The 12,881-nt window shown below is 47.1% G+C and overlaps 1 protein-coding gene across 1 annotated transcript in view; it reads left to right on the forward strand.

The window, feature by feature from the left end:
• Positions 1-12,881, forward strand: part of NOL6 (nucleolar protein 6) — a 455,500-nt gene that overhangs the window by 283,780 nt on the left and 158,839 nt on the right. The window contains exons 18-19 of the mRNA XM_069217421.1: positions 6,391-6,545; positions 9,761-9,924. Of these exons, the coding sequence (XP_069073522.1) occupies positions 6,391-6,545; positions 9,761-9,924 (319 nt within the window). The remainder of the gene's footprint in view (positions 1-6,390; positions 6,546-9,760; positions 9,925-12,881) is intronic.

Consider the following 12,881-nt stretch of genomic DNA (forward strand, 5'->3'; position numbering starts at 1 on the left):
GTGAATTGGAGGATGATTCCCCCCTACCAGTCCTATCTAGGGAGGACAGGGCCTCTCAAGCCCTGACTCCAAGCATAATAGTCAGAGATGCTGGCTCCCTCACAGGAGGGACCAACCTCTCTGAAATCACTGAGGATAACTCCAGTGAAGAGGACATCCAGTTAGCCAGGATGGCCAAAAGATTGGCTTTGGAAAGACAGATCCTAGCCATAGAAAGGGAAAGACAAGAGATGGGCCTAGGACCCATCAATGGTGGCAGCAACATAAATAGGGTCAGAGATTCTCCTGACATGTTGAAAATCCCTAAAGGGATTGTAACTAAATATGAAGATGGTGATGACATCACCAAATGGTTCACAGCTTTTGAGAGGGCTTGTGCAACCAGAAAAGTAAACAGATCTCACTGGGGTGCTCTCCTTTGGGAAATGTTCACTGGAAAGTGTAGGGATAGACTCCTCACACTCTCTGGAAAAGATGCAGAGTCCTATGACCTCATGAAGGGTACCCTGATTGAGGGCTTTGGAGTCTCCACTGAGGAGTATAGAATTAGATTCAGGGGGGCTCAAAAATCCTCGAGCCAGACCTGGGTTGATTATGTTGACTACTCAGTGAAAACACTGGATGGTTGGGTAACTGGAAATGAAGTGTATGACTATGTTGGGCTTTATAATTTGTTTATTAAAGAACACATTTTAAGTAACTGCTTCAATGAAAAGTTGCATCAGTATCTGGTAGACCTAGGTCCAATTTCTCCCCAAGAATTGGGAAAGAAGGCAGACCACTGGGTCAAGACTAGGGTAACCAAAACTTCCACTGGGGGTGACCAAAAGAAAGGGGTTACAAAGCCTCCCCAGGAGAAAGTGGGGGACACTAGAAACAAAGAAAAAGAGTCCCCTGTAGGCCCCCAAAAACCAGACCAGGTGGGTGGGCCCAGAGACACAACCCAAAACAAAGGTGGGTACCAGGGTAAGAGCTGGGATGCCACTAAGGCATGGTGCCATAACTGTAAACAGACAGGGCACCACACCAAGGACACTTCTTGTCCCCAAAACAAACCCCCTAGCAAAATCCCAGGGGTGACCAGTGTAGCCATTGGGGATGACTCCTCAGATGAGGAGGTCTTCATAGCCTTCAACTGGAAAAAGGGCCCAACAGGTGAGTTGGAGATTCCAGAGGGAAGTAGACACTTCCACCACCTACAGGTGAATGGAATCCCAGCCACTGCCCTGAGAGACACTTGTGCCAGTCACACTATTGTGCATGACAGGCTGGTGTTCTCAAACCAGTACATCCCAGGTGAGATGGCCAGAGTAAGAGTTAGCCCAGACAGGGTCACTAATAGGCCTGTGGCTTTTGTGCCCATAGAAGTGGGTGGGACTTTTAGCTGGAGAAGGGTGGTAGTCAGTACAGACCTCCCCCTTGATTGTCTCCTTGGAAATGACTACCCAGAGGTTAGTCAGAGCCCAAGAGAGGAACTGGTCCAGTGCCAGTCCTCTCCCAAGGATTCTGGAGTGCCTGCCTCTGCAGTAAATGCAAGTAGGCCCCAGAAGAAAAAGAAAAGGAAACAGAGTAGGAAAGGTGGACAACCTTTAGCCAAGGTTCCAGTAAGCCAAGGAGATTCTGCTCCAGTAGGAGAGAACTCCAAAAGTGGCTCTGATAAAGTCCAACCTGACCCACAAGAAGTCCTGGCTAGTCAGGCAACTGTTAAGCCTGAGTGGGTGGCTCCTCAGCTAACAGAAGAAAGAGTGGAAGAAGGGTGTTTACTCCAAGATGTGGTAACCCCCCACTCTAATACAGCAGACAGGCACCCTGAACCCAAAGAAGCCTGTAACTTAGCCCCTTCCATTGTAGGAAAAGAGCTAAAGGTGTGGTTCTGGGCACTGACAGCTGTCAGTGGCCTCTGCTGGGTGTTAGCCTTTATGGCTGCACTATCCTTGGCATGGTGGTCTGACCCCATGCCAAATAGCAAGTTAGGCCCCCTGACCCTGTTGGTCATGGTGGGGTTACTCCAGCTCTGGGTAGCCTCGTTGGGTAAGCTAGGGGTGACCCTGGCTAAGATAAGATTAGCAGAGGTGGATACCTCTAACCCCAAAATAGAGAGAATGGGTGAAGACATAAAAAGCACAGACAAGAGGCAGTTCAGACTAGGTCCTATCACTGTGGAATTGGGTCAGTTCCCCAGAGGGAATGACCTGAACAGGAGGATGTAAGGCAGAGTAGGCCCTGCAACAAACCAGCCTATTTCCTCTACTCTTCCTCGCCTAACAGACTAGGAAGACTCTCCCAGCTTTGGCTGAGTCTCCTGGCCTGTGGGCTGGGGGGGGCTTGTGTAAAGAAATGGCTCCCTGTTGCAGTTACCCCCCACTTTTTGCCTGATACTGATGCTGACTTGACTGAGAAGTGTGCTGGGACCCTGCTAACCAGGCCCCAGCACCAGTGTTCTTTCACCTAAAATGTACCATTGTTTCCACAATTGGCACAACCCTGGCACCTAGGTAAGTCCCTTGTAACTGGTACCCCTGGTACCAAGGGCCCTGATGCCAGGGAAGGTCTCTAAGGGCTGCAGCATGTCTTATGCCACCCTAGGGACCCCTCACTCAGCACAGACACACTGCTTGCCAGCTTGTGTGTGCTGATGGGGAGAAAATGACTAAGTCGACATGGCACTCCCCTCAGGGTGCCATGCCAACCTCCCACTGCCTGTGGCATAGGTAAGTCACCCCTCTAGTAGGCCTTACTGCCCTAAGGCAGGGTGCACTATACCACAGGTGAGGGCATATGTGCATGAGCACTATGCCCCTACAGTGTCTAAGCAAAACCTTAGACATTGTAAGTGCAGGGTAGCCATAAGAGTATATGGGCTGGGAGTCTGTCAAAAACTAACTCCACAGCTCCATAATGGCTACACTGAATACTGGGAAGTTTAGTATCAAACTTCTCAGAATAATAAACCCACACTGATGCCAGTGTTGGATTTATTAAAAAATGCACACAGAGGGCATCTTAGAGATACCCCCTGTATTTTACCCAATTGTTCAGTGCAGGACTGACTGGTCTGTGCCAGCCTGCTGCTGAGAGACAAGTGTCTGACCTCATGCGGTGAGAGCCTTTGTGCTCTCTGAGGACAGAAACAAAGCCTGCTCTGGGTGGAGGTGCTTCACACCTCCCCCCTGCAGGAACTGTAACACCTAGCAGTGAGCTTCAAAGGCTCAAGCTTCGTGTTACAATGCCCCAGGGCACTCCAGCTAGTGGAGATGCCCGCCTCCTGGACCCAGCCCCCACTTTTGGCGGCAAGTCCAGGAGAGATAATGAGAAAAACAAGGAGGAGTCACTGGCCAGTCAGGACAGCCCCTAAGGTGTCCTGAGCTGAGGTGACTCTGACTTTTAGAAATCCTCCATCTTGTAGAAGGAGGATTCCCCCAATAGGGATAGGAATGTGACCCCCTCCCCTTGGGAGGAGGCACAAAGAGGGTGTACCCACCCTCAGGGCTAGTAGCCATTGGCTACTAACCCCCCAGACCTAAACACGCCCTTAAATTTAGTATTTAAGGGCTCTCCCTGAACCTAGAAATTAGATTCCTGCAACAACAAGAAGAAGGACTGCCCAGCTGAAAACCCCTGCAGAGGAAGACCAGAAGACAACAACTGCCTTGGCTCCAGAAACTCACCGGCCTGTCTCCTGCCTCCCAAAGAACTCTGCTCCAGCGACGCCTTCCAAAGGGACCAGCGACCTCTGAATCCTCTGAGGACTGCCCTGCTTCGACGACGACAAGAAACTCCCGAGGACAGCGGACCTGCTCCAAAAAGACTGCAACTTTGTTTCCAGAAGCAGCTTTAAAGAACCCTGCAACTCCCCGCAAGAAGCGTGAGACTTGCAACACTGCACCCGGCGACCCCGACTCGGCTGGTGGAGAACCAACACCTCAGGGAGGACCCCCGGACTACTCTACGACTGTGAGTACCAAAACCTGTCCCCCCTGAGCCCCCACAGCGCCGCCTGCAGAGGGAATCCCGAGGCTTCCCCTGACCGCGACTCTCTGAAACCTAAGTCCCGACGCCTGGAAAAGACCCTGCACCCGCAGCCCCCAGGACCTGAAGGACCGGACTTTCACTGCAGAAGTGACCCCCAGGAGTCCCTCTCCCTTGCCCAAGTGGAGGTTTCCCCGAGGAAGCCCCCCCTTGCCTGCCTGCAGCGCTAAAGAGATCCCTTGATCTCTCATAGACTAACATTGAAAACCCGACGCTTGTTTCTACACTGCACCCGGCCGCCCCCGCGCTGCTGAGGGTGAAATTTCTGTGTGGGCTTGTGTCCCCCCCGGTGCCCTACAAAACCCCCCTGGTCTGCCCTCCGAAGACGCGGGTACTTACCTGCAAGCAGACCGGAACCGGGGCACCCCCTTCTCTCCATTATAGCCTATGCGTTTTGGGCACCACTTTGAACTCTGCACCTGACCGGCCCTGAGCTGCTGGTGTGGTAACTTTGGGGTTGCTCTGAACCCCCAACGGTGGGCTACCTTGGACCAAGAACTGAACCCTGTAAGTGTCTTACTTACCTGGTAAAACTAACAAAAACTTACCTCCCCCAGGAACTGTGAAAATTGCACTGTCCACTTTTGAAATAGCTATTTGTCAATAACTTGAAAAGTATACATGCAATTGAAATGATTCAAAGTTCCTAATGTACTTACCTGCAATACCTTTCAAACAAGATATTACATGTTAAATTTGAACCTGTGGTTCTTAAAATAAACTAAGAAAAGATATTTTTCTATACAAAACCTATTGGCTGGATTTGTCTCTGAGTGTGTGTACCTCATTTATTGTCTATGTGTATGTACAACAAATGCTTAACACTACTCCTTGGATAAGCCTACTGCTCGACCACACTACCACAAAATAGAGCATTAGTATTATCTATTTTTACCACTATTTTACCTCTAAGGGGAACCCTTGGACTCTGTGCATGCTATTCCTTACTTTGAAATAGCACATACAGAGCCAACTTCCTACAGGGTACTTCAGCACTGATTGTGCCATCTACATGAGAAGCCCTGTAAATGTGTCTCAGACCTGCCACTGCAGTGTATGTGTGTGCAGTTTTAAACTGACAGTTCCATGTGGCAAGTGTACTTTAAAAAAATAATATCTTTGCTTGTCTATGTTGGAGTTTTGTCGTTTTGGTCTTGTTTGACTTAGATTAATATTGGCTATTTTTCTAAACTGGTGTGGAGTCCTTTTGTGGTGTTTTCACTGTGTTACGGTGCGTGTTGGTAAAGATCCTTTACACATTGCCTCTGAGATAAGCCTGAGTGCTTGTGCGAAACTACCAAGCGGGTGAGCAGGAATTATCTGAGCTGTGTATCTCCCTTACCCTGACTAGAGTGAGGGTCCCTACTTGGACAGGGTGTAAACTGACTGCCATCTAGAGACCCCACTTCTAACAGGGGCCTATACCAAAATCTATAGGACTCAGATTACCTTGCCAGGGTGTTGATTAGTATTCTTGTCCTTTGCTCAGGGCGTTAAAAGTGGTTAACACTCTGCACAGATAGTATTAACTGCTGATAATGGACTGTCCCTCAGTTATGTTCTCGAGCTGAGAGTGAGGTCATATAAGGAGAGAAAAGTGTATTAACAGCTGTTTATATCCAGCAGCACCTGGGCATTAAGATAATCACCCTAATGTCCCCCAACTAACACAGCAAATAAACACACTTGTTGGCGTTTTCAGTTGTGTGTTTGTCGCCAAGTATATAGAGAAACTGCAGATAATGCCAGCATTCCAAGCTTTCTGCTTGTCTCAGCAATCTTGACCACCCCATGTTTATTACTGGAGGCTTGAGCCTCCTTACTCCATATTCACCTTGAATTTTTGAGTCACAGTTTTGCTTTCTATTTGATCTGTGACACATTGTCACAAGTGAATTGTTTTACAGGCTCAGTGCGGTCATGGGTCGCAGGTAGTGGGCAAAAGGGTTTGCAAAAATGTCAGCAAGTTTCTTGACATTCTTGATAAATTTGTTTGTCGAATTTCACGTTGAGTTTGCGGAGATGGGCATGCAGCATCGCAATGCCTAGATCTTTGTGGAGGTTAGCTGTTCTTGTGAAGCAAAGAGCACCTCTTGCTATCCATAGGGCCATGTTCTGCAGTTGTTGGAGAGATTTTTGATATTTCTTCTGACAACCGCTCCACACTGGGAAAGCATATGACATTGTGGGACAAATAACTGCATTGATGACACACGCCTTGCTCCACATAGGCATTGTCTTGGATCTCAGAAGTTGGTACAGTGCAGCCAGTTTGGCATGTATGACATGGATTGGAAATATTGTCTTGATGTTAAGTTGCAATTGTGTTAACAGACCTACCTGTGACTGTTTATTCCTCAGTGATATGTCATATGGAGGGTAGTGGAAAATGGCCACAGGACAAGGAAGCCATTAAACGTGTCAAGGCAGCATTCCACATCCGATTGGCGGAGCTGTTAACCGGAAAGCATCAACTAGTATGCAGAGCGGCCGCCACACACATTGATGTGTACAAGGTATGAATGTAACGCACGCTTCCTGGCGAAGCTGTCGTTTGTTATAAAGAACAGTGAAACTGACTCTGCATGCCCTGTAATCGAGATCGGACACTTGTGAAGTTGTGTCTCTGCATGTTTTACCACATCATGATGTTGATGTAAAGTAAAGGGCTCCAATGTGACATGACCTGTCCAGCAGCCTAATAGTAAAGGGAAACAGAACTGAGGCAAGTAGAGGCGATCTCAAACCGAAGAAAGCCTATACCTAGAGCTCTTTAGAGAAGGCTGAATCTGGATGGTAAGCAGTCGAGGCATTTGCAATACACCCATTTGTGAGCAAATGCACTGGGGCAGAGGGAGTGCTTCGTCTGATAATTTTTCCAAACATGTCTCCGGCACATCATAATGCAAAGGTTATTAGGTAATTGCAACTGGTCTCCTTTTAATTGAATAACCCTCAATCAATTTGATGGTCAAATTTAGCTGGCCTAACACATTATGCAAACAATCACCACTGTGTACTAATGGGTTAGCCTCACTTTCCATTAAAAAGGCATTTTTTGATTTGCCTATACCTTTTGTCCTCAATGATGGATCTGCACCAAAGTTTGCACTTCTTTAGTGAATGCAGGCTAAGGGTTGGCTTTTGAATTGTCGTGCAATTTATTGGCGGTAAAAACAAACTAAATAAATAGGGGGTTAGGTTCGGAACATGTGTTTTCTTATTTTAGCTACCATAGGACATTTTACTCACCATTACAGCAAAACAGCTGAACGGATTTACATCACACTTGGCATGAATGTACAACTTTACTGAAAGCAGACTTTTCGTGGTTTGGTTTAAATCTGTTCATTGTTTTTTTAGATATAAGTGTTTTTAAAAGGCTCCATATTGAATATCTTGACAGTTATTATGTATTTGTTGATGTGCTTACCCATTCAGCACCATTTACCCTGTATTCTTAACATTTGGCAAGCACATAGTATGTTAAGACGTTTGGCATTTTCAAATTTGTGGAGATCTATCAAGGGGGGGTCCAGTTAAAAAAGAGGGGCGGGTAAAAAAAAAAAAAGTGGTTCTTTTCAAATAAGTTTCACACAGTGAGACGAATCTTCACAGGATTTGGTAAAAAGTTTAGAATAGTTAGCTTTCTATTGGTATGTCGTGTTTTGTGACAATCCATCAAGAGGGAGCAAAGTTAAAAGTGAGAGCAATAAAATGTTCAATTGCTAATGAGCGAGTCACACAAACTGCAAGAATTTAATATTTTGAGCAGATCTAATACAGGGACAGTAAATGGGGGGGAGGAGTCAAAACATTTTTGGTTTGATAAGATCTTTGACACCATTTGATGGACCTGCATGATCTCAATTTCATGCAGCTCCGTCATGGGAAAAGAGGAGGAACACATCTAAAAGGGATGGTGCAGGCGGGGTTAAAGAAGTGTTCACTTGCTAGGTAAATTGGTCACCATTTTATGAAAATTCACAACAAAGTTTGACAGACACCTGCGCATTTTTTAGCAGATCTGAGCAGCAAATATAGGAGGCTGCAGCAGAGCCAGCCAAAACTTATGAGCAGATGCTTCAGCAGAGCTATGGCCTAGCTCCCACTTTGAGGCCAGGATTAGAGGCCTCAGGCATGAGAGGGATGGAATTAGGGTCACCTGGGGTGCAGGAGACGTCAGCACAGGACAGCCCAATCCCCACCCCTAGAACATTGTAGGTTGCAATCCTCTGTCTGGCGGTGCATCCAAGATGGCTTCCCAGTTTCTGATGCAGTGCCAAGAGAAGCCTGCTTTAGTTTTCAGCACCCACCCTGAGGTTTGACAGGAGATTCTTGGCGGAGTGGCAAAATCAATCATGGAGCATCCCTGGAGCCTCCGTGGAAACGTGCTAAGGAACAGAGAGTCCATGATCCAATACCCGTCGTTGCATCACAGTGAGCGAGGGCAGTGATGGACATCCCTCAAGTGGGAGGCAGATGCGTTGTGGCAGAATTGCTCACAATCAGTAACAGCTGCTAAAGGAGTTATCCTTTTGAAGAGTCATTACCTGAGCCCTCAACAACAGAATCCAGCCCAAGGGGACTTCTATTACCATGCCACCCAAAGCGAATAACATCAAGGGCACAAAGCGAGATAAAAATACTTATTTGCTGCATGCTGTGCAGCAACATCCAGCACTGATGAGGTGTTCATAAACCCAGAGGACGCCCTGCTGCCAGACTGACCCAAGGTTGAGGCAGAAACAGAAGGCCAAACTGGGAGAGCATCAACTGCTAATCATGGCAACTGAATGACCTCTAAAAGATATTAAGGAGGGCGTAGGGCAGAACTTCAAACTGATAAAAATGAATTGTGGGTAATGGGCTGCCAGCCTTCCCTCTGGTATCCAGTCAAGCTCTGTATGCAGTCTGAAGGGAATACTGATGTTTTAACAGATCGCCAAGTGCTGAGGGGCTCTCTGGAAAAAAAACTGGGACGCCTGAGGAGCATGAGCAAAGGGCCTAGCCAAAGACCAGGCCCTGTGGCCAGCTTGCACTATGCTCTGCCAAAGGCTGAGAATAGGTACACCACGTGTGTATGGAGTACGTCATAAAGCAGAAATTGATTGAACACACGGTTCTAGGTTAGTTATGGTCAGCAAGCTTAAAACTAAAAAAAAAAAAAAAAAAAAGCAGTGAAGTTAGTCAGTCATGGTATACAGTACACACCATCATTCATGACCCTGCCATCCTCAGTGTACCACACTGCTGATACCACGTGATTGTTAAGAAGGCCTAGTTAAAAGTAAAACATGGAGGGTGTGAGTTATGGGATGCATTGTGCATAGCATACCATAACTGAAAAATGTCATTGCTTTTTTTAGTTCGGTTTGCTGAATTGTAATAAACAGTTAACTGTGTTTCTTGTGTGTGTGTGTGTGTGTGTTTTTGTTTGAGTTCAGGTTAACCACTATCTTACTTGATTGTGGCGCTACCATCACCCTGTGTCCCCCTCAACTCCACCTACTTAAGCCAACTTTAGATTTGACCTGTTGTTAATTGAGAAAGTTTGAATTGAGGAATTTTGGAGAGAATTGTTGATTATGTTTATTAGTTTGTGAAAGATTCTTTGATGATACAACTTAGTTCTTGGAGTGCCTGTCTTTGAATGTCTTTTCAGTGGTTAGTTAGTGTTTTCTTTTGTTCCGTTTTGTTAATAATGGGTGCATTATATTCTTGTTTTTAGGATGGTTTTGTTTTCCGGATCCAAGTGGCTTATCACCGGGAACCTCATTTCATGAAGGAGTCTGTCACCCCAGAGGGCATGTTGAAGTACAGTGACACATCCGAATCTCATCAGCTTGAAATGGCGACACTGCATCTGCCGTCTTTGACTAGCACGTTGCATGGGTGAGAAGCGTCTGAGTCCTTTGATTAAAAAGACAAAATAGTGGTATACAATGCCTAAATGCGTACTCCATGAAACCAGCAGAACGAAACAAATATTCTCCAGTTACTGCAGGTCAAACATGTCTTATAATGTACCTTTCTCCTGCAAAGCGATCTTAATATTTCTTCCGAGCTCTGTGTTAAACGCAGTCCAAGATGCACAGAATTGAGCACTGTCCTGACAGGACAAATGTTTTCAAGGGGGCTCAATTAAGGAAAGGGCTTACCAGTAGTACTAGAAGTTGTAATAGATGTTTGTTCCCTCTGGTTCCTCTCCTTAAGAAGAAATCAGGCACTAGACTACATCTGGAAACGTTCCTCTACAATAGCTCTCCCGCACTGGCAGGTGGCGCCATGTGGCTTCAGGAACACCGCCTTCTGTCCTGGATGTGATGCCATCATGCTATATGTGAAGAAAACAAAATAAAATGGGTGTTATGGTTAAATTAATCTCAGCCACTGATAATTTAGCCCACATTCCAGTCTATTATTATTTTGTCCACCATGCCACCTCAGATTACATCAAGTCATACGCCTATCAACCCTAATTCTGCTCCAGTGGGAACAGTCTAGTCCGAAATGCCAAACCAAGTCCTCTTTCAACCGGAACACAAGCAACCCAAGACTTGTTTTGTCATATTTGAGCCTCTTCATTCAGGTGTAGCTTTGTTCCAGTGACACAGCGGGCACAGAACTCCTGTCTGGGCATACCTGTTTCACCTATGATGTTGCACTGAAGTATACTATTTGGGCACTACCTGGCATGCTGTGTTAGTTACTATTTTTCTCCACCTCATAAATGCAGGTTTGGCATTCTCTTGTTGGATTAACAAAATTCTTCAGGTTTTTTTTTTTTTTTTGTTTACAGCTTTTAACTCAAATTCCACTTACTAGAGTTTTATCTTAAACCCGTTGATGGTGCTGCAAGAACATATCTTTATTAGACCCACAAGATAATTATATGTGGCATTGTGGGTCTGACCAATACCATTTGACCTGCAACTGTTTCTCAGTTCACCTGAAAGCCATCAGTGAGCAGAATGCAACTTTATTTTTGTCTATGTTGCTCAAGGACACCCTAAACATTCATAGTCACTGCTTCAGGTAATAACCAATGGGGAGAAGTCCCCCAAAGAGAGGGAAGGGGCTGATCCTGCAGGCTCAACAGTTTTAATGGCTCTTTCCCTATTACTACTTGACTCTATATACCCTTACGTATTCACCTTTGTCCAAATAGGGACCTCAATCCTAGTCAGGGTAAGTCACACACTATCCAATTTATCCTGTGCCCAATCTTTGGTAGCTTGGCATTGAAGCAGTCAGGCTTAACCTAGAAGGCAATGTGCAAAGTATTTGTGCAATAAACCATACAGTAACACAGTGAAAACACCACAAAAATACACCACACAGGTTTAGAAAAATATATAATATTTATCTGGTTAAATTAAGGCCAAAACAGTAAATATTCAATAAGCACAAGTTGAGATATCACTTTTGCAAGATTAAAAAGAGTCTTAAATATTAGAAATCAACAGTTGTCTCTTGTTTGCACAAAGTACCTGGTTTACGTAAAAAATAACACGCACAGAGACCGCAGAGGAGGAGCTGTGTGGAAAAATAGGGTGTGCGCAGTTTTGGTTCCTCACTGCGATTTGGGGATCTTTCTGACGCCCAGTGAAGATGCAGGGAAATACTGGGCCTGCGGGACGAGGTCACAGGTGTTGCGTCGACCTGGTATGGCGATGTGTCGAATTTTCTGTTGCATAGCAGGTGCCTTGTCGATTCTTCACTCGGACGTCAGACTGCTTCGTTCTGGTTCGGCTGTGCAGCAATTTTCTCGTCGCAAGGCAGGTTGTGCGACATTTCCAGCAGGCTGTGTAAATTTTCGGCACACAAGGAGTTCCTTGAAGAGATTAAGGCCCTGATTCTGACCCCGGCGGTACCTTACCGCCGGGGCCAGGGTCGGCGGGAGCACCGCCGACAGGCCGGCAGTGCCCCGCAGGGCATTCTGACCGCGGCGGTTCGGCCGCAGTCAGATGCGGAAAACCGGCAGTCTCCCGCCGGTTTTCCGCTGCCCTTGTGAATCCTCCATGGCGGCGGAGCGCGCTCCGCCGCCATGGGGATTCTGACACCCCCTACCGCCATCCTGTTCCTGGCGGGTCTCCCGCCAGGAACAGGATGGCGGTAGGGGGTGCCGCGGGGCCCCTGGGGGCCCCTGCAGTGCCCATGCCAATGGCATGGGCACTGCAGGGGCCCCCGTAAGAGGGCCCCACTTTGTATTTCAGTGTCTGCTTTGCAGACACTGAAATACGCGACGGGTGCCACTGCACCCGTCGCACCTTCCCACTCCGCCGGCTCAATTCTGAGCCGGCGTCCTCGTGGGAAGGTTGATTTGCCCTGGGCTGGCGGGTGGCCTTTTGGCGGTCGCCCGCCAGCCCAGGGCAAATCCCAAAATACCCTCAGCGGTCTTTCGGTGGGGGAAGTCTGGCGGGCGGCCTCCGCCGCCCGCCAGACTTAGAATGACCCCCTAAGTCTTTTTGTCCCTGAGACTTCAGAAAACAGGAGGCAAACTCAAATCAAGCCCTTGGAGAGCACTTCTCAGCAAAGTCAGAGGGCAGCAGGGCAACAGTAGGGCAGCAGTCCTTCACAGCAAAGCAGTCGGGATAAGTCCTTTGGGCAGCCAGGCAGTTCCTCTTGACAGGTTGCAGGTTCAGGTCTAGAACTGTGTGAGTTGGTGGGATCAGAGACCCATTTTATATACACATAAATGCCTTTAAAGTGATGGAGACTTCAAAGAGTGGTTTTGAAGTGCACAGGGTCCCCTTTAAGAACAGGTCTGCCTGACAGGGTCCCAGTAGGGGGTTTGGCAGTCCATTGTGTGAGGGCAGGCCACTAGCCTTTGAAATGTAAAGGTCAGG

This window comes from Pleurodeles waltl, chromosome 1_1 (assembly GCF_031143425.1).
Source record: "Pleurodeles waltl isolate 20211129_DDA chromosome 1_1, aPleWal1.hap1.20221129, whole genome shotgun sequence".
Taxonomy (NCBI): domain Eukaryota; kingdom Metazoa; phylum Chordata; class Amphibia; order Caudata; family Salamandridae; genus Pleurodeles; species Pleurodeles waltl.